Genomic DNA, 27005 nt, shown 5'->3' on the forward strand with positions numbered 1-27005 from the left:
TATATATATATATATATATGTGTGTACGAATTAATCTGAAGACAGTAAGGCTACTGATTGAGCCTGTTTGACTATTCCTTGCCTTTTTCTTATGCGGACAATATGGCTATTAGCTAGCTAACACTAACTAAGGAGGGTGAATGCATAATTCATCAGCATCATCATCATCAGCCTGACCACGCCTGCTTCAGGGCCAATGCCTCTCTTATGGCATGTTCCGCCAATCAGTCCAGTCTTCTGCTTCCTGCTGGTATACGTTATACCCGTAAACATCTTTATCTCATCTGTCCACGTAATTTTCTCGCTCACCCTTGCGCGTTTGCTATAAATATATAACGCCTGATTAGTTCTTCTAAACTTATCTGTGCTACTGTCCCACTCTACCCCTTCTTGGCTTGTGGTCTTTTGTCACATCAGAGAGGTTAATTCTTAGTTGGAATCTTGGCAATATGTAAACACTACGGGTGTAGACAATGCCCGCGAAAGCATCAACCGCACATGAGCTTTCCAAATTACTTTCGACCAGTCAGCGCTTAAATACATTCTTGTTAATGCGTATACGATGTTTCTAAGGTGTTCCTCACTGTTGCCAGGGTGACAGCTTAATCCTAAACTAAGACCTCATTAGGGTAATTCTAAACTGCTTATTTGATTTCCCTGTGCGTGCACCATCGCTTTGGAGACAAGCTTTGGACAATGAATGTTGCGAAACGCAACACCAGAAAAGCGAGGGGGAAAAAAAGAATATAGGAACGATCCTACGTTCCCACCAGCTCGCACGGTTCTAATGAGACGACAGTCCTGAGAAACCAAACTCCCACACGCGCACACAAGCATATACAAAGCGAATGTCACGGAAGTCCGGCGCCGAAACACAAACACTCCGCGCTATCTTGCCGCTGCTAGACGGCGTCGCAGTCGCACGGCGTTCGTTATTACGCAAGACGTTTTCGGAGCTTGCCCAGAGCTTACAAGAGACTGTAGAGGAGCGAGAGCGAAGAGAGATTCGTGGATCACTTTGTTCGGCTCGGTTCTCACGAACAAAAAAAACCGCGTCTAAGCCCCACGCTCCGTGGTTGTTCCAAGAAAAGAGGGCGCGGGATGGAGGAGGGCGCTGCGGTCGCAAGAAGTGTGCGTACGCGGCTACACGAGAGCCGCGGGAGCGGGGTGTATCTAGTGTACACACGCTTGCAAGTGTGTACGCACGCTCGCGCTGTGACCCTGAGTGAATGTATACGAAGATTTCATGAAGCGACCCATATTAGATAGATCAACGCATCCTAGATTTCCCGTGCCTGCCGGATGAACGCGAAACACCGGTCATCTATGGCGGCGCTACCTACGTAGGAATAAGGGTCTCTGTACTTGGTCTTTGAGATCGGCTATTTTGGCGTTTGCTACTAATTCCAGAGGATGCCTTGTATTAAAAAATGTTGCTTGTTGAATGACGGCGTCACTTACGTAGGGTTAATTATACTTACGCTTACGCCTTTTTAAAACTTTTAACGTTATTTTTGTTGCATATAAGCTCCAAAAACGTAAAAACCTATTTGAAGACACCCCTAATTTAGTGGCGCCACCACCGTAGTTCCGACGACCGCCGCTTTCCAAGTGACCGCCGATAATCCGGCAGGCACGGGAAATCTAGGAGGCGTTGGATAGATACAAGAACTCTCGATGTAAGAACGATATAAGATAGATATAAGAACGCTCGCTCGACGTGCAATGCCAGTGACGTTGAAGTAAGCGGTGGTGTTCAAGAAAGAAGTCAGGTGGAAGTAAGCGAAGGCGTTGAAGTAAAAAGTGACGTTGCAGTAAACAGTGATGCTGAAGTAAAATGTGATACCGAAGAAACCGTGGCGTTGAAGAGGCGATACTAATGTATACAATGTCACACTGCAGTACCAGTGGCGTTGAAGTAACAAGTGACACTGCAGTAAGCAGTGATGTTGAAGTAAGATGTGACACTGAAGTTACCGTGACGTTGAAGAAGCGATACTAATGTAAGATGTGACACTGAAGTAACCTTGGCGGCGTTGAAGTAACAAATGACATTAGTAAAGAGTGACACAGCAGTAAACAGTGGTTCTGTAGTAATGTGATGTTGAAGTAACCGTAACGTTGAAGTAAACAGTAATACTGAAGTATGCAGTACGTGGCGCTGAAGTAAGCACGTACTTCGCGAGCGTCTTGCGAATGCGAGAGCATTTTAGCAGGCGGGACTGTGAACTGCGCATTCAATTGTATCGGTGTTGCCCCTTTGGCTCTGATTCGTCCAGTAACGTGGCCAACTTCCCTTGCGTCACTACTCCGCGTCTACTAACTGTCTAACAGTCTCTAACCCCTTCTGCATTTACACTGCAGCGGTCATCCACAGTACATACTCTGGCAGACCCAATAGACTAGGATAATCTTAACAGGTGATATGTCTTCAATCCTCTTATGAGAGTTGTTGAGGGGGGGGGGGTCCTCGAAAATTGCACGTTTACATGTTAATTACTCAACTTTGGTTATTACGGTGGTACTGTAGGCAGTCAGCACGACGAACGCTCGACACCTGTAGGCTCGCTGTCACAAGAGAAGCTTTTCGGTGACTTTTGACTCATTTGCTCGAACCTCCCTCGTTCACTGTCATAACGTTTACGCTATGGGGATAAGGTTCACATGGGAGCAACTGCAACAGCAAATGGCCGCTAGGCATCTCTCGACGTGATGGCATAACACGTAATGCTATTCTGGCTAATGCGTTCCAGAGTCATCGATCGAGAGACGAAAGCCACAAGTGCGTGAAACAGGAGGCTCGTATTTTTTTTGCCGCTTTTTTTTTTGTCTAATGCACATGTAGCAGACGAAAAACTGCCCAACAAAAGCAGACGACGCGTGGTTTTAGTCGAACAGAAACAATATGGCATCTCAGATTGCCCGCCTTCGTCGGCAATGTCATCTTCCCACGCACCGGCCTTTTGAGAAAGAAAGAGAAGTGGGGAGGGGGCGACTCCGATAATGCTGCGCGTGCACGCAACATGGAAATGGAAGAGGGTCACAGTGCAGGACTTGTTGTTATTATTTTTTTTCGGTTGTTGTCGACCGTCCCCGCCAACAGACAATTTGTGTCCCCCATCTCGGGCCAAAAGTGCGCGGTAAACCACGGTGAGGGGGCGCTTTTTCGGGGGGCTGCGTCGCATCTGTCCACAGGGCGGCCCTGTTACAGATAACTCGCGTTCGCCTCATATCCAGCCGTCTTTTTTCTTTTTGCGCTCACTATACCACCCACCCCTAACACTGGCTTGACAGAGCGAAAGCGAGACTTGAGATTTTTGCACCCCCGTACCAAATAGCGACCTGATGCTTGCCTGCTTGCCGTGTGCTTTAAGGGGGCGAAAAACGAGGCTCGCGTCTTATTTTTAGCCCCTGGCCAAGCCAACCCACGAAGCCGTTAGCGCCACCACGCCACCATGCCGGTGGTTCGCAGTGCCCGACCGCTTGATGGCGCTTATGCTTCCAGTTGTGCGTACTTGTATATGAAACCTCTTTGGTGCTACGGTGCCCTGCACTTCTTCTATCTCATTATATATATATATATATATATATATATATATATATATATATATATATATATATATATATATATATATATATATATATATATATATATATATATATACTGGCGCCCTCTGGTGACAACGGAGCGTGCTAACCGGCGGGAGCGTGAGACCGCGAGCGTGAACACAGGGTGCAGACCCATAAGACAGAACTGCTTTACTTTTTCTATTTGCTTCGCCCTCACGGAGACATGAATCTCTGCGCGCAGTGGAACGAGGGAGCAAGCATCCCCATGACGATGCGACTCCCAGCGTTTCTTAATGACTTCTTTTTATGTTTAAGCTATCTTTCTGTTTGTTTAGCTATCTTTCTGTTTTGTACCGCTATGGCTTATCATCGCGCTCATGCGTTTCAAGTGCGTCTTCCTTCTCCCCCTGTGAGTACTTCAACGTTTTTTTTTTTTTTTCATCTGCATCGCACGCGCGTGTCGTCTGCTACTTGTTTTGTGTCGTCTGCTCAACGTCTCAACCTCTCCCAATCCGTGTCGCTGCTCTCACTCTCTTTTTCTCATCACAATCTGAAAAGGGACACTGTGGGAAATGCAGACACCGGCCGCGCGGTGGCGCGGCAAGCGGGGAACTTTCGAGACGTCGTAAACAAGACTTCGCGAACCGCGAACGCGGGTCTTTAGCCCCGCAAGACCTTCATCTTGACACTTCGCGTTGTTGCTGTGTGTTTTCATTCGCGACTTCTACTTTTACTTTAATCTGCGAGACTGCGCGGGTATGACAAGGGTGGTCGTAACCTCGTCTCCGCGAGAAATCTCGTTAAAAGGCAGACGAAAACTTAATGCGCGAGGTGTCGTCTGCTTGCCCCTTATGCTACTGCAGACGCCCACTCCTTTAACGAGCGCCGGGGTCCTTCGGAAAGTCAAGTACTGTGTGGAATGGCACTAAAGAATAGCACTAAAGCTTGCGTCCATGAACTTGGGGTAATCTAATATATACATTACGACCTTTTGGTGAAAGACATTGCAACGAAGACAGTCGACATCTTTGGAAATAAACGATTTAATATGCCTTCTTTGAAGCCGTAAAATCAGGGTGAACAGTAAAAGTGCCTCAGACTGGCTGGCCGACGTTTCGATAGGAGGACCTATATCTTTTCGGCCTTTGAAAAAGATAGGTCCTATCGAAACGTTGGCCAGCCCGTCTGAGGCACGTCCACTGTTTACCCTTATTATCCCACTACGTTGTTTCCATCTGTCGGCTCCCATCTAGATTGTCGATTTCTTTGAAGCGGGTATGACACAGGGTGTGCGTCCACAAAACCAGTGCTGCTTTTTTTGAGCAGCTTTAGTTTTAGGGGCGAAGCTCCTTAAGGCGTGGGTCTGTCCATCCTACGTCGTTGTCGTACGTAGCCACCGGGATGCGAGATGGGAGATGGCGGTACTTGGAGTGTTCACTAGATGGACGCACGGACGAACGCATGGACGGACAGACAGACAGACAGACTAGCAGACGGACGGACGGATGGATGGACACGTGGAGCGGGTATGTGCCACAGGGGATGAGAGATGGTGGTACTTGGAGTGTTCACTAGGTGGACGCTCGGACGGACAGACAGACAGACAGACAGACCAGAAGACGGATGGACAGATGGACGCATGGGTAGACGGATGGGGACATTGATGGACGCACGGACGGACGGACGGAAGCACGGAAGGGCTGATGGATGCTTCGGCTCACTCATCATCATTCACTCCGTGGATATGCTGTGACTTTTTTATTTATTTTTTGTTCGGTTAGCTCGCGAACTAAAGTCGGCCAGCAACTCTACACAAGAAGGCGTTTTGGAATGACATAGCATTCATTGCCATTTGGTCTTTATAGTAAGAGAAATATATAAGCCCTGCTAATCATTAGCGTAGCAGATGGCAAACTACAGCCACAGGCAATATTCAGTTCAATACATTGCCTTAAAGGAACGATTCGGTGAGGGACATTACATACAAGGGCTAGGGCTTTTATTTAGGTGAATAAAAAGCAGCGTGGACTGCTTCAGTATTGTATGTATTTAGAATGTAAGACCATTGGTGAATTCCTCCTCTTTATTTTCTTTCGGGCTGTCACTATGTTACAAAAAAAAAAGGGGGGGGGGTTGCTTACCACAAGTGGAAGTACTCACATCAAAGTCCCGTTTACGAGCAGACACTGTCGTTGACTGATTGACTCAGTGAATGTGTGACATGAAATTACGCGGAAAATATACGACGTGTTAGCTCCGTATATCATCTCTCTACCTAAAAACACGGGAGCCCTTCTCTTGTCTTTGAGCACGTGAATAAAGCCGCTTTATAAAAACAGCTTGGCAGCAAATGGAGCTGAGCATGAAGAACTCAATGATTAATGCACTGAAGTGTATATAGTTTCGAGTTTGACGGCGTTCGAATCGATGCCGACAGTTTAAGCGTTTCGTGGACGAGACGAAATTGACCCACTCACCGAAATCACTGGAGCAGTAGTGATGCAGCAGTTCCCTGTCGGTGCATGGCCTGCATTCTGCAAAAGATAGAAAAAAAAAATAATGATTACAGTCAGACAATATAAAGAATCCGTCTCACACAGACCAGCATAATTATTTCTAGATTTAGCGGGTGTCAGGAAGTTGAAGTTGATTGCGATGTCATGGCACAGTGCATAAGTGCTACAGGAGGAAGACCCAAAATGATAAATAGGGACCTTCCAAATAATTTTTGCGGCATTCTACAAAACTTTATCTGTCACCCCTCCACCATCATTCAGTCCGTTTTGCCCCCCATACTGCTATCTTTACTTCTTATACGACACGAAGATAACAGCATAAACATAAAACAGAAGAAAATAGAAACACTGGTCACGCGGGCAGAAGGCTTTCTCTGCAACAGCGATATCGAACTCGAATGGAGTGCGTTGTTTGACCCCAAATAGATCCGTCACGAGTTTCTCTTCGGGGCCGCTTTCCCTTTCTATAAATAGAGCCCGATACGAAACAGCTCGTGAACAGGAACGACCATTTTTCTGCAAACACACTACTTTCATGGGAGTGTACCATGCTGAGTGCCTGTGGATCACCAAGGATGGTAATTTTATTTCTGTGCGGAGGCAGTAAACTCTGGCATTTCGGCATTGCAGACGAAAAAAAATATAATAGAATTCCGCGAGCAGACGACACTCGAAAGAAGGCACGTGGTACATTCCCCTATTACGACGAACACGAAGCCAGACGGACGCACCAGAAATACAATATAGGACGCAAATCGCTAAAGCCGGCCACAACACATGAGTTATGCAAGGATAAGCGAGACGGGTTATAACGTATTGCAGAAGCAAAAACGGAGGGAAAATTAAATGAGCCGCATGTAAGAAACATGTTGGTTGCGAGTAGTGGATCACTGCTGCATAATAGACAGGAAAGAGCGCGTGGTGAGAAAAATAAATACAATATACACGGAAGACGACGGCTTAGCGGCTTAGTATTCGAAGCAGACGCTCATCTGAAAGCGTTGCAGACGACACGAAAGAAGCAGAAGGTCAATACGAGGTGAAAGTCTGCCGCAGTGAAAGCCATAGACGAGCCAAACAAAGCTTCTTATAAACAAATGAACAAACAAACAAGGTTTCAATCTTGTTCTAAAACTGAATGGTGTTCGACGTGTTTAGATCGATCGCAACGGTGAGACGTCGGGAATGACATAAAGAATGACCTCGGAAGACGAAGAAGGTGTCCTCATATATACCCGAAGCAGGCGAATCGACGAAAATAAAAAAAATACTACAAACGAAAGTCTCAGACAACTGCATATATATCCGAAGAAAAAAAAAGAAAAGGGTAGCAAAAGCAGAATAGAACTATCGTGAGTGCGCGGAAAGACGATACTGCAAAACGACAAAACTGTGGATCGAAATGCTGAAGACGACAGCAGACGGATATAAAAACTAAAGACGACGTACAAAAAGCCGGAGGCCACTGTCGCGAGGTGCAGCAAATGACAAAACTTCAGATGAAATATGCAGAAGACGACAGCAGACGAAAATAAAGACAGCAGACGATATACAGTATGAAAGCAGAAGACCACTCTCGCTTGATGCAGCAGACGACACAACTTCAGATGAAATAGGCAGAAGACGACAGCAGACAAAAATAAAGACAGCAGACGACGTTTAGTACGAAAGCAGAAGACCACACTCGCGTGACGCAGCAGACGACAAAACTTCAGACGAAAGATGGAGAATACGGCAGCAGAAGACAACAGCAAGCGATATATAAAAGCAGAAGGACAACTTTCGCGAGTGCAGCAGACGATACTGCGGAAGGACAAGACTATAGGGACGACAAGCCAACAGTTAACTATGGCTTGCAGCCGCGTTCCACCGGCTTCGGGCCGAACGTGCCGACCGAGCCGATGGTCGACCTCGATTCCGGACGACCCGCGCGAGCTGGCTCTCGTTCGATTTTTCATGCGCCATACACCGGTTGACCTCGCACGCAAGCCGGCGCCGCGTCCAGGGACTTCACGAATCGGGACGCCGTGTGCGGCGTCTTGAAGCGCGGCGGGCGGGCGAGCGTGAACCGCCGAAGGGGAACCAGTTTTCGGTTTCTCTATAACGGACACAGCACGCATCACTGCCCCCCAGTTCGCTTTCTCTAGCGCGCTAGCTTCTCTTTTTCTTTTTCACGGTTCTTAATGTTTTTTTTTTTTTAAAGGACCCACGTTCGATCGTGTTCAAACTTCCCCTCCGTAGTGGCACCGTCACCGGGTCACGAAGTTTTCTTCCTGTCAGGTCTTCGGCCAACGTATAACGCACACGTGCAGCATAAGACGGGACGTTTTCGTCTGTTACACCTGTTTCAAGCTTGGTTACTGCGTAACGCGCTCCTAATGAACAGCACTTCTGGCAATATGCGAGGAAGCAGACGATTATTTTTGTGTGTTCGTCGTCTGGTTTGGTTGTACCAGAAGTCTTCAGTTCTTGCACCTGTTTAGCTTCACGAATACGCAATACAAAATAAAAATAAAATACACTGATTTTTTTGGCAACACGTGGGACGGGTGTCTGCCAGCTTTGACTGTTCTACAAGCCTTCGCCTGTAAGGTAACGCGTGAAAAGCAGAATAGACAAAATGTTTTCGTCTGTTGCACCTGTTTCAAGGTGGATTACTGCGCAACGGCAGAGGATTAGTATTATGAGTTCGTCTTCTGCATCAGCTCTTCCGGAAGTCTTTGTCTCCTACTTTAAGGTTGGCTGTTGCGTAACACATTCCCAATGGAAAAAAAAACCTTCTGGTCAACCAACAAATGGGACAGCAGACGACTTAAGTATCGTGTTACTCTACTTTATCTAAAGCTTACTGACACACAATGCGTTCCCAATAAAAAAAAACACGCTTATGGGGGCCGCAGACGATATTAATATTGCGCGTGCCTATAGTTACTGCGATACCTTATTTATACACAGCTTACACATTCTGAAATAAAAAAAAAACAACGACCAGGGAAAAGTGCACATGGCATGAAGACGAGTACAAGTGCAAGCAGAGGTCTGCGAATGCGTCTACTCGAACCGCTCCAAGCTTAGAAGTGTGGCAGTTTGGGCTAGTTGGTATGACATGACGATAGTTATAGCGCGAGAAAAGAACGACGACAGTCTCTTTGTCTTCGTTCTGTTCTCGCGCTATAACTGTCGTTGCTCCAAGCTGGAAAGACTGCGGACGAAGAATGGAGAAAACAGCAGCAGATGAAAAAGAAAGACTGCAGTAGATAGTTGCAGCTATAGAAGACAACTGTATCGTGAGTGCAGAAGATGATACTGATGAGAAACGAAAATGCAGATGAAACATGCTGAAGGCGGAAGCAGAAAACATTCATTTCAGTTTTTCGTCGAAGGGGCGGTGACGACACGATGACGTGAGTGGCCAGATGAAAAGACGCAAGGCGCGAAACACCTCTGTTAAGATTTTTCGTTATCTCTTTGACGGCGCTATTTTGCAAGCCGGTTCTGCTAGCGCGTTAATAACAAAAGCAGGCGATAACATCAATGACCTTCCTTTCCCGCCTTCTTTTTGGGGGCTCGCATATGTTAGAAGCGTTCCTGCTTCCCATTTCTTACGTGGGTGTGCAGTTTAACCAAGATTTTTTTTTTTTTTGAGAACGCCGCCAGAGCAGCATTGGCGGGAGAGCTGGCGTTCACGCAAGTCACGATTCCCATTATGAGAAACAGGCTGCATGCCCACGATGGCACAGGGAAATGGAAATGGAAATGAACCCATGGTAAGTCTCTTGGTGGGGCAGCCAACGGTTCTGGTTGTTTATTTAAACGCTCTCAACGAGCAAGCATGTTCTGGCATTAGAAATAATGTTTGCATAACCAGATTCACTCACACATGTGCGATCCTGGAATCCTTCATTTCTTTTAGTGCAGAGTCTGTAGAAAGCTGTAACAGCAACGTCAGGCGTTTCAAACGCAGCGTAAAAAAAGTATACATGATTCATATATCTTTGCAATGGTCATACCGAAGTGTTCCATCCCACCGGATTCTTTCGTTTAATCATCGGCGCCTCGTTGTACGGTCACTTGGATCAAGCGAAATTCAACCAATTTTGCCAGAGCCATGCAACAAGTGGCTACCAGATGAGTAGGCGCATCTTGAGAGCATGGTGATTACTCAAGCCAGGAGGAGGGATTACGCAAAAGCGAGTTAATCCGGTCACATTATACACGAGAAACCGGTACTAACCAAAAGATCCGTCGCGATTAACTCGCGCCAGCTTAGAAACGCGATGCTATCACACATCCTGAATACGAGGCCAGCTATAGCGCACGTATATGGTCGCTTCCTGGAGATGACGAAGGCTAAAAAAAAAAAAAGGAGAACGCGCTTCAACCAGTTGGTTCGTATGCAATGTGTGCGTCAGTGCTGTTGAAGACGGGACGGCTTGCGAAGACCACCGCGCTCAATCAATCTATGCTCACTTTGAAAGTGTCAAATCTACAGCGGTATGAAAATGAAAACAAGCGCGAACGAATGAAGAGTATGAGAAGAAGTTGAAGAAAGGGAAAGACGCAGTTTCGTCTGCTAAAGATGCGTTCCACTAAAAATGAAACGTATGGCAAACTGGTAACGCGACTTCCGATAACCCTTTCACCGTATCGAATCTCGGAACGGAACAGGTACGGAGAATGAACAAGCCGGGTCTGTTTCCTTGTCACGAACTCGATACAGTTTGTAGTTCTCTTAACCTCGGGTCTTACACCAAGCCGTGAGTATGTATCGATCATCGAGAAGAGCAAAACCCGTTTCATCGTCATTGGGAGCAGACGCTAGGCTACAGACTACAGAAGGCACGAACGGGTACCAGACGATAAAAAAAGGAACTAGCGTACCATATCAAGCGCAGACGAGTCCACGGAAAGACGTGTCGTGCAGAATGCTAATGCGTCTGTACGACGCGCGGAACACGTTATGTGCCGTGCATTAGAGACTATACCATTATAGCAGTGCATTAGCAGGATCAAGACGGCCCTCAGGGGATATGTACTTTAGCTGCGAAGAAGGCGACTCCAGCTCGCAGTGATGTGCTCGTCGGTGAGATAGGGGGGCACCCACTGGGTCTTGTCTTTGTGATGTCTCCAGGCAGCTTCATTACCAAACCTCGCACGTCTCATCAGAAGGCGCCTTTATTCACTTTTGAGTCCATAAAAGTATAAGTCAATACGGTGTGGTAAGCCCTTAAAGCTTCCAATTGTCGTCTGCCTGTCCAAACAGGTGCGCAGTCGGGAGCAGAGAATTAAAGTACAACTGTCAAAACACGATTTGTCATCGGCAGGACACTTACAAGTGCACTTGCGCGAAGCTTTGGAAAAAACGTAGTTGGGAAATCAAACAGAAAGCATGAAGGAGAAAACTGTCTTTAACGGTCCCCGAAGACCCACCGCACGAGGGCGCCACCCTTAGTGAAAAAAGCGGGAGCAGACGATGTATCGGGTGTCGTCTGCTCTCGACGTCTGTCGCGGGGCTGCCGTATAAGTTGGCCGCGAAAAGGAACGCGCCCTTTCAGAGAAGCATAAAAAAAATAACGGACATGTGCCGCACATGTGTTCACGGTTACGACTAAGGCCTTGAAAAACAGAAGCAGCATCACTTAGTGCGACGGCGAATCACATACACAACCCGTCGTGGTCATGGGAACAGGGTGCAGCACAAACGATGAACCAAGTCTGTTACTCTGTGTAATTAGGCGGCAATCGTCCTGGAGTTGCCTGCTTAAAGGTCACGTGAAGTGACGTCACAAAGCCTGAGTGCTTTTTGCTCTACGGAGTTCACACAATAGGCACCAGCAAATTCCATTCATGAACCTTTGAATCAACGCTGCAAAGACATATGTTAAGTTCGTCTTGCATGCATGCAACGGTGGGAAGGCTCGTTCGCAGTTTCGTAACTCTCAAGATGGCCGCTCGCACACCATTAGCTCCACGAGCAAACAGTCGTTCGTTTCAGTGAAATAATTTTGCGATCCCTGCTAGGTAATTGTTGGGAACCTCTTCTGCATTTGAGAGCAATTAAGCCTCGACCTCAGGTTGTTTACAGCATTTTTTTTCTTTTCAGGGCGTCTCGAACTACAGTGCCGCAATTACTGCTACAGACAAATGGTGCTAGTGCCTAAAGACTTGCAAGATGGTGTTCAAAAAAAGATCAATTATTTACGTTCGTTTCCCGTTCGGAGGCAGGTACAAGATTTTCGAAGCGCACACAACATTAATCAGTGTTCTCTGCCGAAATGAACAGCGGCAGCTATTTGTGTTCTTTATTTTATCTGATGTTGCAATGATATGCTTTGGTGCATTAGTCTCACGAAGTGGTTCAGAAACTTCCGCTGTACAACATGTGCCGACAGAACAGAGAAAACATGGTAAACTTCAAACAGCACGCCTTCTGTTCTTTCTTTCTTTCGCCTAAGTCGTTCACTTGTCACTACTTAAAAAGCGAGGCCATTACGGCGAAGATCCGACGCATGCGCGCTGTCAGATGTCGTCTGGCAACGAGGCCTCGAGTGAAACCTAAACAAGTACAGAAAGCTAAGAAGGGCGGAGGAGGCAGACGACAGTTACGTAATAAATAAAATGAAAAAGAAATTCAACTTAACACAAAGAAAAGCCGGCACCCGGTCGACGAGCAAGGGCAGACACCCTAAGGCGAGCATTACGCGCGCCATGAGGGTAAGATGAGACTTTCAAGATGGCCGCCGCCTGAGTAGGGACCGACATTTCCTTTCGTCTGTTTCGGCTGTTGTCTGTTTCATTGCTTATTTCTGGAGAAAATGGCTCCTCGCTAAACCGTCTCGCAGGCTGACGAGGAGGTGAGGAGGGTTCATAGATGGCCGTCTGGCAACGCGTCGTCTGCTCTTCTTGACGCCGTCTGCTATAGCTGATTCGTAAGCCTATATTAGACAGTCTGCTGTTGAGGCTTAAAAACGAGTGAGCGTGAACTGCCTTCCTTTTAAGTGCACAATGCGTTTCACGTGTGAGCTGCGCTAAAGCACCCTGCCCCTATTGTTGTAGAGGGACCTAAAAACGAGGCCTCATTATCGTCATTTATCAAGACGCGACGTGTGTGATCACGAAAGCGCACAATTCTGGAGAAAGAGTGCCGAGTCTGCTCTTTGTCGATTTGTTCCTGTCGCTGATATTGAGGATGATGAATGCGACCACGTTAAATATGCGTGCTCAAGCAGGAAAAAAAAAATGAGGGGGAAATGAAAGTTGGTGACCCGCTATTTTCCGCGCGGAAGGTGTATAATTATAAATACCACTCACTTGGGAGAAAATTACAGCTTCTGAGACTTCCACTACACCAAGAGAGCACACCGCATTGTTTCAATTATTCGTCTACAGTTAAAAACTATAATGCGTCAATATAATTTTCGCAACGTTCCTTGAGAGCTGGTCATTTTAGGGATCTGCGTGTTTTTTCAAAAGTCGTCTGCTCATGTAGAAAAACGTACTTGCGTATGTAATGAAGCACAAACGCTTCGTCTGCAACAAAGCGTGCAGGCAGACGGGATTACACAAAGCGCGGAAGTACGGCAGGCAGACCACATCGAGAAACATTTGGTGCATATTTCTCCGTGGTATGTGTCCGCGTGCATCATGTGTATGCTTGCCGGTACTTCTGCGCTCGGTGCAATGTCTTCTGCCTGCGCACTAAAGCTTTTAATAGATGAAACATTTGGATGCTTCTCCTTGGTCTGCCTGCGATACTTTTGCACTTTGTGTAGTGTCGCCCACCAGCGCACTAAAACCTTTCACAGACGAAACATTTGGTGCATGATTCTCTGTGGTCTGCTTGTGGTACTTCTGCACGTTGTGCAATGTCGTCTGCGTGCGCAATAAATCTTTTAGAAGACGAAACATTGGCGCTGAGTTTCCAGCAGGCACCTACGAGCAGCAGCGATGCAGTTTCTGCTATTTAAGATATGTCCATCGTTTCAACGGTGTATGTAATAATTCGGCGGCCAATCGAGTCCATAGACAAGTGTTCCTGGATTTGTACCTATTTCACTATTTTTTTCCCCAGACATAAAGGAATGGGATAAACCGAGAATGCCCAAGTGCCGCGAAAAAAGCGCCTCTCCGCTTGTGCGGAGGGGTAATTTCTCTTCCTTTTCATCGCTGACGGTCGGTCGGTGCTTCAGAAACGTGGCCTATGCAGTGAAGGGCGGCGGCGCACGTGTGCGAAGGGCGGGGAAACGGTGCACGGGCAGGAAGATAAAGAGAAGCACACTGAAATAAACGAAAATTCAGAAGCAGTAAAATTAACAGCAAAAATGGCCCAAAACTTACTTCCCTTTCACTCCCCCGAAGAAGCGTCCGCCCCAAGAAACACCCCACCAACTCAGTGTTGCCCGCGGTACACTCAGGGTCAGAACGAGAGAGAAACTCTGAACAGCGGGGCTAACCCAAAGCGTGCCTGCAAGGAGGTCCCCTACTACAGGCAAAAAAGCAGACGAAAAAGTAAGCAACAGCCGATACGGCATGGTGGTAGGGGAGGGAGTATCGCAAAAAGAGAAAGGGCACGGGGAGAGAGTGAGGAAGAAACAGCAGACGACACGCTCGGTGAATCGTCTGCAACCAAGAAAAACAGACGACAAAAAAGGGATAACTAGAAAACTAAAGCCGACGAAGTGCAGTAAAGTGGAAGTGCAGGGCTGCGTAGTACAGCGAACGGAATGCTAAAGCGAGCGGCAAAACGAGAGGAATTTCAGGGTGCGGAGAGGGCGGCACTTACAGGGCCGAGCGTCTCGCGCGTCGAAGGAAACAACAAAAACAATGGAAGAATAACCCACTGGCTTTCATTTTTGCTTATTTTCGTCTTCGGTGTGCGAGAGAGCGGCCATTTTCGGTTCTTTGAAGCGATTGCCTCGTCCGCCCTGCCCCCGGAGCACATCCTGGCCGAGTTTCCCGCTCGAACTGCCTTCGTCTCTCTGTAGTATTGAAGAAAAATACATTTATAAACACGAGCGAAGTTCAAAATGCCACGCGACTGAGAAAAAGAGATGACAACTGAAGAGTGAACCCCACTAATAACGCTAAATAACACCGTACCGTGTTGCCACCTAGCGGACTCTTAGAGGGAGTGGGGGGGGGGGGGGTTTCGGCAGGAAATCCGCGGCTGCTTCCCTTTTTTTTTTCTGCCTCCTCTGTGCAGTAGTTCTCCCTTTTAGCCTATAAGGTCTGCAAGGAAAGGGGGGGGGGGGGGGGGGCTTGACTGCGGGTGTGTGGAGAAGGATCTGAGATAGGCTGGACATGTTTGCAAACTGCGAGAGTGGCGGTGCGTCAGTGGTGTGTTTTAGAGTGAGGCATTCTTGGGGCCGCTCCCTTGAAGATTCCTGAGCCAGTGATGCGTGGACACCGGGACCAGATGGCGAGTGGCTGTGCAACGGTAATAACGGTAACGAGACTGAGCAATGAACAGGGAGGGCTTCGGATGTGACGGATAGATTGAGCACATTTCCGGTGTAACAACAAGTGGACAGCTCTACCGCCGTATATACTACGCAAAAGTTTCCTTTAGTTACAAAGCCACATGTACAATCGAAGCGTAATCTTTCATTCTTAAGGAAAAAATTATTTCGAATGTTCTTTTGAAGCAGAGACCATGAAACATAAAACTTTCTTATTATGTTCATGTTTTGCGGGCTGGCGAGTTTCATTAGAGTGCGAATTAATTGGAGTAGCCAAAGTAGAAGTGCAGGACAAAACCGCGGTGGTTATAGATGACGTTGGTCAAGCCACAGGGAAAGGTCTCGGTCAACTTAAAGAGATGTCATCAAACTTGCTTCTTTGGCGCTCATCTATATGCATGCTGTGAAATAGCGGTCGTCTGCGATACGATTGTGTTTAACATCAGAACACATACTTTATATAATGTTTTTTAAAAACAGCGACTGCCCTGTGTAGGCATATTTTAATCAGACGGGGTCACTCCTTAAGAAAAGTTGTTATCGCTGACATATATCGATGCAACCGGACGAAACTCATACTGCGTCTTGAGCGAAACGCAATCTCTCGGACGTATACTCTACGCTTTACACGGTGGTGGTTTCTTCGGCGAAACGTCTCCTCGGCGATGACATGGACTCCGGCAAGAACGCCTCGCATCACAAAGGGCCTTCATTCAAGGTAGCCGCAACGACCTCCATGCAGGCGGGCGGGAAATAGATGGAACTGTCAACTTTTCAAAGCCCGGCAACCGGCCAGATAGCCGGCGCGCGTGGCCAGACCACCGTGGACCACGTCCCAGCACTCCTCCTCTCAAGTTCGGGGGTGGCCCGTCGCTCAAGAAAGGGTCCGCAACGCCAATCCAATTAAACGCCGGTCTAAGGCCACGTTGTGGTGTCTTGTTGTCCAAGCTAAGTCTACCGGCTGTCCGCAAAGCTCACCCCTTCCTTTGTCCTCGACAGCCGCAAAGTATACCGTTTGGCACGCATCCTCAAATTCCCCACTTTGACCACTCAGCCATCGCTAATACCCAATCACCGCAGGCTTCAACCCAACAATAACACCAGAAGATATCCAGAAGGGCGAGGGAGCGTAGCTGTCGTGTTCCCGGAACTGTAGGCAAGGCGTTCCGGAAACAGACGACACCGTTGTGGCCGGGACACACATCGCTTTGGGGAGCAACACCTTAGGGTGTACTAGAAGAACCCTTCGAGTACACTCTAACAAGGCCGAACCACGCCAAACAAAAGGACCACCTCGGTGTACAGCTAGAGGTTTCTCAGGCAGCGCGTGGAAACGCACCGGTTCGGGGGAAATGGCCAGGTCTGCGCAGGAAAGGCGGGCGTTTCCCTACGTGGCTGAAAGACGCAAGTTGTCACAGGCAGCTCTGAGGTTGCTTTTGTGGCAGAGATCGGTGCGCGATTGAGCGAGACAGGACGAATGTTTGGCGATAAAAAAAAAGCGAAGGTTGTGTGCAACCGAGACCACACTGGCAAAAACGATTTGCTCGTAATTTGACCACCGCAAAAAAGCAGACGACGATCTTCGAACGGAGGGAGAGAGAAGAAGCAGACGACACACAAGGCGTCACTGTCTTCTTTCGCAGAAGACAGCGACGCCGTCTACTGGGAACGTTTCATGGCGGAAAAGCAACGAACAAGCTGCGAAGCTGAGAGAAGAGAAGCCGGGGTTTCTTCGTGTTGTCGCTACGTTCCCGGACTTGGCCAGGGGGGGCGACCGCAAGAACGGGGTTTTGAACTTCCGATTAAAAAGAAAGGACCGAAAAGTGAGGGGTGGACTTCAAAGAAAATCGTCTGCAAAAGAAAGCAGACGACAGCGCAAAACGCCGAGTCTGCATTATTACGCACCGACAACAGCGCCGCAATTGGGAAAACGCGGGAAAAAAGCTTTCTTACCGACGTCGTTCAGAATCTCCCTATGGTTTTGGCCCCGGGCGTTTCGGGGACATCCAATTAGGCAGAAGAACGCCGCCATTATCAGCAACCATGGGGTCGTAAGAAGCAAAGCTACAGCACCCAAGCAACCACTGAAAAGAAAGACGGGTCCATCTTTTACGAGTTTTTAGGGATGGGCGTGGAAGCTCTTGTTGGGGTTGTCGTCGTTATAGTGGACGGGGAGAAAAAAAAACGCGGTGCCCTTTATTGTGGGCCTGAGTGGCTTCTGATGCAGTGATTAGAGGCACTAAAGAGAGCGGGAAAGGGACAACAAAATAGATGGTTCCCTTTTCTAAAAAGCCCCCCCCCCCCCTATCCCCCGCTGCGACGACAATACTGTGGGATATGCTGGTCGTTACGGACAGACCCACTGGGGGTTATGCTAAGTGCTTTCAAATTGGGGTCTCACCGATCCCCATCCACCAAGTTCGCGTATAGTGCCGGCAATTGGTCACGTTTGTAACAATGCACACTGAGCCTGACATCTTAATCGGTTTCTTTGTTCGTACACTGTCTGGGATTATCTTGGGCTTTTTGCTTGAGTAACAAACGCGTGCCGTTAGGGCCGCTCAGTGCATTTTCGCCTTACTACATGGTTTGAAGTGTCCTTTCGTTATTACGATAACATGGCTTTGATACTGACTGACGACAATGCACTTAAGAAAATAAAAGCCCGAGGACAGGGTGTCAGGGCGGATACGCAGGCCAGAATTCATATCTTCATCCCATATTTAGTATCAAATGCAGGCAATGTTTGGTCGTTTAGGCTGAGGTTGAGCAAACTACTCAGAAATGGAAGTTTGTAGCGGAAGAAAACCATCCACAAGCTTATACCGGGGATCGCATCGACTGCAACGCAGTTTGGACGGTCGACACACTCCCCCATCTGCTGGTTAGCGACAATAGGTGACGTCATCATCCGAACGCGTGGCGTGCAGGCGTTCGGCTTCTCACACGACGGGACTGGTAACAAGGGCAATTCGCGATGACATCAGTCGATGTCACGTGTCAGAGACGCACGCGGCGAGAGCGCGGCAAACAGAGGCTATTGTGCCTAAGCACGAACAAACACAGCGATTCAATTACGTTATCTCCACTTTCCAAATGGCTGCTCCATCCTCTCCACTCTCGCTCTCCGTGTCCACTAGCCGCAGAACAAAGGGAGGGCTTGACCGCATCACCCCGTTTTCGTTTTGTTCTGTTTTCGACCGGTTAAGCACATCAGGTCCGGGTGGTCGCGTGTCGTAAGCGTGACCGTCCGCTCCTTCCTCGACCAGACAAAAGAATGCCCCGCTTCTCTTCTCGCTTAATCCCGCGAGCCAAAACGAGATATCGCGTTGGCACGAGTCTAGGGCTCCCTTCTTTTTTTTCTTTTTCTGCGGCCTTCCCCACTTTCCCCCCGTACATGAGAGCGCCGCAAAGCACCGTCCAGTAGCTTTATGGTATTCAAGCGATTGTACCATGACAGACGTTTACGCGCCAAAGGGACCGCGTTCGTTCGTCATTCGTTCCGCTAGGGAGCAGAGCAGACGATCAGCGCCGCCCGACACGCCACAGTCTGCACTGTCTCACGCTAAAAACCTTCCCCGAGCGAAAAACGAGATCCGGCGTGGTGACGCGTGGCGCCTGCATTCAGTGGAACCCGCCAACGCGCGTCTGCTTCGCGGGCGATCAAAAGCGTGCACACAAGACTCACGTGCCAACGGCAGTGGCCAGTCTCTCTCTCTCTTTTCTTCCTGCTTTTTGTTCACTTAGTGTGATCGTGCAGACGACACTTGTCGCGTGTCGTCTGCTCGGTTTCTTGCTTCACCCCGCGAGCGAAAGCGAGATCTCGTGCGACGACACGAGCCCTCCCGCATTTGTCTACTTCGCTGGCGATTAAAAGCAGACCCGCACAGTCTATCAGGCGCCACAGGTCATGACCGGTTTAAGCTTACTCCTTTTGATCGAGCAGACGCCGCGGCGACACGCGACAGGGTCGTTTGCTCAGTTTCTCGCTAAAACTCGAGCGAATAAACGAGATTTAGAGTGATGACGACGCGTGGCTCGTGGTGCATTTGTAGTCCGCATTCTACGAAGCCGCTTCGAAAACAGCGTGAATTAATGATTGATTGATATGTGTGCTTTCACGTCGCAAAACCACCATACGATTATTAGAGACGCCGTAATGCAAGGCTCCGGAAATTTCGACCGCTTGGGGTTCTTTAACGTGCACCCACATCTGAGCACACGGGCCTACATCATTTTCGCCTCCATCGAAAATGCCGCCGCCGCGATTCGATCCCGCGGCCTGAGGGTCAGCCAGCAGCCGAGTACCTTAGCCACTAGACCAACACGGCGGGTCGAGAGCAGTATGAAGAAAGAAATGCACGCGCACCGAGTTGTCACACGCTAACAGCCAATGCCGGGTTTTTGTTCGCTACACGGTCGAGCAGACGATACAGATGTCGCGTGTCGTCTGCTCGCGGTTTCTCGCTGAAACGAAAACGAGATACCGAGCGATGACGCGCGCGCCTGAGCGTTTTCTACCGTCTGCTTTTTTTTTTTCTCGAGCCACCTCTTACATGCAGCCCCGCACCGCGAGACGTCATTCTTTGCATCCGGGTCGGGAAGGTAGATTCTGCCGTGTTGATGTTTTTAACCCAACCCCAACCAAGCCGCCGCTTTGACGGCGTCGGCTCTTTGTTTTCTTTTTTTTTTCTCTCTCTCTTAACTCTCCTCATGTATACGCCTGCCTGTCATCAACTGCGTCCCTCCCAACCCTACGCTGACGCGAGCTGTTTGCATGGACGAATGAGTCATGGACGCTTTTGATGTCGTCGCCGGCGCTCATGGGAACGGTCAACGGAGCGAATGAACAGGCCGCAGTGCGCGCGTTTTATGGCCGAGCGGCGCGCAAAGGCCACGTATGCTCGTAAAGTGTTCGAAGTCATATGCATAAGCGTATGCGTAAAAAAACACAGTGGTTCGCCGGGTCGTAGCACACACACACAGGTTCCCATGGCTGTTCGGTAAAGGACATAAATAAACTGCCCTAGACAGACAGACAGACAGACAGACAGACAGACAGACAGACAGACAGACAGACAGACAGACAGACAGACAGACAGACAGACAGACAGACAGACAGATAGATAGATAGATAGATAGATAGATAGATAGATAGATAGATAGATAGATAGATAGATAGATAGATAGATAGATAGATAGATAGATAGATAGATAGATAGATAGATAGATAGATAGATAGATAGATAGATAGATCTGTGCGGACGACATCGACCCTTTTTGACGAAAACATTCCTATTTCGTCTGAACTCTTAGTTTAGCGTACATTTATAGTTGCGAATAATTGTGTACACGCTCACGTCGTACACTTTCAGATTCTTCGCACGCCTTTTTTTTTATTACCATGCATTTTCTCACGGAGAAAAGTGCTGGCTAGCTTTTGATATTCTGGAAAGGTAATTTGCCGTCAGTGTTACGAGAAAAATTCTGTCTTCTTTTTTTTTTTCGTTAGATTTTGTTGAAATAGAGAATCTTCTCGTACAACGTTGTGTAAGCACTGCGCTTTTTCTCTGCACGCAACTCGGGTCGAACTCGACAACGTACACACACACACACACATTTAGTAAATCCACGAATGCGCGTCTATTCCTTGCAGCAGTGGCGGTACCCCGAAGAAAGCCCCTCCACCACCGCCCCACATACGAAGCTCGGCGGGATGAACGCGCTCGCGATACTTGGGAGCCGCGTACGCTACACGCGCAAGCAGCGAAGTTTCGGCGAGCGATTCGAGAAAACAGGTTCTCCGCTCACCTCGCAACAGCCGAGCGACGCACGAGCGCGGTTCTCCTGCAGGAGTGGACTGCGGAACCGTGGAGCAAGCCGATAGATAACCGGCTGTGGTCGATCGCTGCCCGCTTTCATTACTCCGTAGAGGAAAGATGCGTCGTTCCGTATGTCCATTATTAAGCGCCACGTCGTTTATTACGAGTCTTCGCTCGTCTATGGTGCAGGTGCCACGGGACGTCCTAGGGACGTCTTAGGTACAAAGTAGCAACGTCCATAGCACGAAAGAGAGAGACATGCAGAGTTCCTTATAGATTGGTAGTGGAAAGATGCGTCGTTCCGTATGTCCATTATTAAACGCCGCATCATTTATTACGAGTCTTCACTCGTCTGTGGTGCAGGTGCCAGGGGACGTCCTAGGGACGTCCCAGGTACAAAGCAGCGGACGTCCATAGTACACGAAAGAGAGATATTTGCAGAGTTCCTTATAGATTGGCCTAGGACGTCCGCAAAGCGAAAGCCATTTTTCTCCTCAGTTTGTGTAAGATCTTACCATATTGAAAAGCTTTCTTCAGAAGCCCTAGCACCAGGATCGAAGTTATTGCGAGCTTTCTGCCCCCTCACCTGATTTTCGATTGTCTACGGGATCGGCCCTTCGACCATGCCATCATTAAGCGTGATGACGTCATCAGGTACCGTAATCTTGATTTCATAAGGACGTCGAAAAATTTCGCGATAGGTGGCGTCACAATCACGTCACATGTAGTTACATCTAAAAACAACCTATGATTCTGTGAATTTGTGCTTGAAAAAGCAGCAATGCGAGTTATAATTAGCAATGGTTCATACGTAAAAAAAACGTCCTTGGGTTCTCTTGATGTGGTTAGCACTTCGAACTTTTTAAGCATGAACATTTTTAATCTTTGTAGTGTTGACAACGCCCACCCTCTTTTCTTTTGAGTTTGATGAGGCATCTAAGGACTCCACCTTGAAAAAAGAAAAAGAAAACGAGATCCAAAGAAAACCTAGAAGGTCAAGAGAACTCCTTGATCGCTACACAGAATGTTCGAATGTAGCAAAACTCCGATATGCAAATGAGTAAACGGTGTTGGCTTAGGCGAGTCGGTTTTTGCAAGTTGTGCCAAGAGACGGGATATTAATGCCCGCGCGGACCGTCTGTTGTAAAGAGGCGTGTTTCAAAGCGGGAGGTGGCCGCCAAGCGGCGTGACGCGAATTCGAAATGACGGAAGGAAATACGCGGCGAACAAGGCTGGATGAAGAAATAAAATAGAAACGAATCAACTAGAAGTGATACATTCAATCCTGTCACAATGGAACGCGTTCCGACTGGATAGAACCACAGCCGACGTTAAGCCTATTTCTCACCGGCATGCCTCAAAAGCTGTTTGTCGCCTGCGCCATTTGCAGTTGCTAAAAAAACAGAAGTGTTGAAAAATACGGGAAAGAAAAAGACAAATTGATATAAAGAATGCAGTTTTAAGTCTTCATGAATGACTGATGACAATGATAAGAAGCGCCACTGACGAAAAAGAAGCGCACTAAATACACGAGTGCCCTAAAGAATTAGAGCAACCAACATCACCCTTGTTGATAGATTAGCTGCGCGGAAAACCGAGGGGCGCTAGGCGTACACCAATGCTCAGGCCGACCAGTTGACAAAGGAAAGAAAAAGACAAGTAAAAAAAAGTCACCGAAACGAAGTCAGTCGAAGACATATTCGAAGACGAATGGGGCAGTCAAAAAAAGGCTCACATCACGGACACCACGGTGGGTCGTGTCGCGTCGGTGCGAGATAAGAGATAAGGACAGACCTGTGCCACGAGCATGCGCAGATACGAGGTAATGGACCACCTCCCGACCCCACCCCCCGCGGAGAGGGAGACTGATGCAGCACGCAAAAGCATTCCAGTGACCACAGGAAGACCCGCGCTAACTAAAGATAACTACAGAAATAAATCAGCACGCGATATGCAGACGATTATTGACGCATCGCAGCCTTGTGAGCTGTGAAGCAGACGAAAAGAAGCAGACAGTATAGTAAAGCCACACCGCAAAGACGTCAACAACCAAACGAACGGCAGCTTACGCGAATGCGACAAACAGCTACCAAACAAAGCAGCAGACTACGAAAAAGACTCGAAACACACAGAAACACACGAAAGAGAAAAAAGACGTACAATAGCCAAAAGCAGGAGAATGTTAACTATTCGGCAGACGACAGCCTAGGAGGCTTTACAGAGCATTTAATGAAGCATGAAACGAAATAGCGCATGCAAAACTAATCGAAAAAAAAAAGCAATGACTGAACATCAAGAACCTTAGAGGGCTCAACAACGAAACATATCCAAAGTCACGGTCCCATAAACAAGTCAGCGGAGGAAAAATACTGTATAGCAGACGAACGTCAACGACAAAAACAGACGTCCGGCAAGCGAGCAGGCAGACGACGACAGCGAGCGAACGCATCAACCAAACCAACGCAAGCAGAGAGGTGGCGGATAAAAAAAAGAGCGTAAAACAAACGACCCGGTAACAAGTCCTGCGTCTCGCTGTATAAGATAGGCGATGAGAGAGGGAGAATGAATAGAGAAAAAGAAAGATGGCGATAGGCGGTCGGAGAAGATACCGCGCGGCACCAGCACTGCGGCGAGGAGAGGTAAACGTACGATGCCCCACGCGCCGTATAATACCGTGCCTGCCCAGGGTTAGTCCTTCCGAGCAGCTCGAGCCGTGCTTGATATCTTCGCGGAGAGACGAGGTGGGGAAGAGGCCGGCGCGGCGAGCCACCTCGACCTCCGACCTCGCCCGGTCCGGTCCACAACAAGCGAAGAGGCCGCCCCCGCTGACTGACCAGTCCCGCTGGCCTCGCGCGCAAGACGCGCCCCGAGGAACGACCTGGTGCAGCCCTGACGACGTGAAGCGAGGGAGGTGGGGGCTTCGGCAAGGAGAACAGCCTCGAGTCTTCTGCTAATACGCCCACGTCCGTCGCTGCTAAAGAAACAAGTGCGTCACACAAGGCGATGTTGTTGCCACGATCATCACCGTATAGCAGACTAGCGGCGTTCTTCACACTTTTTTTTCGTCGTCTGCTATACGATACGCACTCGCAGAAGATTGCCCAGGTGGCTATTAGTCTTCTACTCGGCCTTTTTCCGAGAGGATAGCCATCTCGATTTTGTGTTTACTTTTTTTCGCGAACTATAAGCACCACCCTATGAACGTAGGTCCTAACATGACCGTGCGGTTTCTGTGGTTTCTGCAATGTTTGCGAGCATAAAGAAACATTGTCTGGTGAGATCCGATCTATAGCAACTTTTTGGAACGCCCCCACCTCCGCCGCACGAGGGCGCTATTGCGGGTTTGTCATTTTTTTTTTCAAGGACAAGAGATTGTCTGTGCCCCCCCCCCCCCGTTACAAAGGGGCAAGCCACTAACTCACCATCGTCATCGCCATCATCATTCCCATTCCCCCCCCCCCCTATCATTTTGTGGCATTGACGACGGCTGCAAACATAAACTGATACATACGCCCATACACGACAAAATTCGAGGTTCGGCTGCACCACAGAAAACAATCAGTCAATACACGGTTCATTACAGAGAACATTCCGGCATTCGCGGTCAGGAACAGAACTCCGTGCCCTCAACTGATATGTACAACGTTGTAGGCTACAACTCCGAAGTGTCGCATGTTACACAAGCTTTGTTTTGTTTGCTCTTCGATTGTTCGTTATATAGGATCGTGATTTGTGACCTGCCACTCCACTCCGTATGCCCCACTTCACTGAGAAGTGCAGGAAAGAATGACATCAAACTGCAATTACAATCATCGAGATCTCGCCATGAAGACCTATTTCGGGGAGTCTATACGTGAAACATTATATGAGAAACTCTGAAATGCTATCGATTCGCTGCGTATTCTTTCGGACATCTAAAGTGCGGTGTTAAAACAAAACAAAAGCATTGCTAGGGTCGAAGCTAACTAAAGTTCTGAACGGAAAGTTCTTGCAGTTAGAAGGGAGCAAGTATCTCTCGTTCCACATATACATGAATCAACATAAAGGGTACCGGTCCCTCTCGCGTAGACAGAACAAAGTGAAAAGTCGTTAACGCAACTAAAGAAGCGAGAAAAAAAAACACGTTATAACGAATACAACACGACTGACGACTACTCATCTTCCCTACCATCCTGAGCGTGTCCACCGCGCAATAACAATGGCTGTCCTGGTTGCGTAACCGCCTGGTATGCTTGCATTTTAGAGTTCTTTAAAGTTCTCTCGTGTATAGCGTAATCTAACACCGATGCTAAAGGCCATAGCACAGCGGCGCAGGCTTCGATATGGATGCCGTGGAAATGCGACGCGTCACTGAAACGCCTGCTAGCAGGTGTAGCGAGCTACGCGCCGTATATATACGCGCGAAGTCCACCACCGACAACGACGGGTCCCGAAGCGTTTCGTTTCACGCGCCACAACAATAACAAGTGCACGCAGCCTTTGAGTTGGTCCATGAAAGCGTTTGCTGTGCGGAACGCGAACTGTAACCCAAAGCTAAACGCTCCGAAAACGCACTGTGGCTTTTGCATGTGCCTCGGGCAGTCACCCCCGCAGCAAGTCAGGAGGGACACATGCGACCGCAACAAGTGTCGAATCCACCTGCGATGCCGTCGAATCGTATACATCGTCGTGTCGACTCGAATGACGCCGAACACGTGCGTCTGCCATGCATGGCACGCATGGCCTGCATTCCCGGACGCGCCATATAGCGCGCAGCTGCGTTACACATCATGTGGCCGAGTACGCGCCTTTTCTGATACGGGAAGGGCCCATGCCCCACGGCCACAGGCAGCACCAGTGGGGGGTAAAGAGGTGAGCTGGAGCCCCCCACCCATCCCCCCCCCCCCCTGTTCCGTCAACAGCAAGCATAAAAACACAACCCACATGTTCGCAGCCTCGCTGCCCCCCTAACCCTCTGAAAGAACTCTTTTGTTGTAGGTGCACCCACATTAAAAAAGTTCTGGCGCCACCCCTGGCCGTGACACCGTCAGAAAGGACGGATTAGCGGTCCTATAGATATACGGCTCTCTTCATAGTTGTCACGAGCGAAGCCTACATATATCTAATTTGCAAATTGTTCTCATTTCCTTTATCCATGAATGTAGAGTATATGTGCATAGATTAAATGTACAGATCCATACGGCGTGGCAACCAACGCCTCCAGATACTATAGAGATAGGCATTCAGATAGCAATGCGCGACGTTTGCATGCCGATAGTTGGAGCGCGAGGACAGAACGATGACACAGAGACAAAAAGGACACGAAGGACGGCCAGGCCACTAAGCGAACGAGTTTCTTGTGCATATAGTGTGCATATAGAGGCGATTATCAATTGGTGTGGCCGCGGTGTCTCCGTTTGGGCGTGGCATGGTGCGCAGATCGTGAGTCGCATATCCCATCTACAACAGCGACATAACGCGCAAGGACGAAGGCGGTGCGTGATGAAATTAATTCTCGCGGTATCTCGCGAGAGAGAGAGAACGCCAATAAGCCACGCACGCGCTGAAGCGTATCCATGGAAACCGCGGATCGCTCTCCCAATGGCGCTTGTATACAACGGCGCAATGGAGAGCTGAAAGCAGACTGGGTAGGGGGAGGG

The 27005-nt window shown here is 48.6% G+C and overlaps 1 protein-coding gene across 1 annotated transcript in view; it reads right to left on the bottom strand.

Moving 5' to 3' along the window:
* The window catches only part of LOC119180282 (meteorin-like protein), a 74645-nt gene that overhangs the window by 15231 nt on the left and 32409 nt on the right, over nt 1-27005 (bottom strand). The window contains exon 4 of the mRNA XM_037431436.2: nt 6048-6104. Coding sequence (XP_037287333.2) covers nt 6048-6104 — 57 coding nt within the window. The remainder of the gene's footprint in view (nt 1-6047; nt 6105-27005) is intronic.

This window comes from Rhipicephalus microplus, chromosome 7 (assembly GCF_043290135.1).
Source record: "Rhipicephalus microplus isolate Deutch F79 chromosome 7, USDA_Rmic, whole genome shotgun sequence".
NCBI lineage: Eukaryota > Metazoa > Arthropoda > Arachnida > Ixodida > Ixodidae > Rhipicephalus > Rhipicephalus microplus.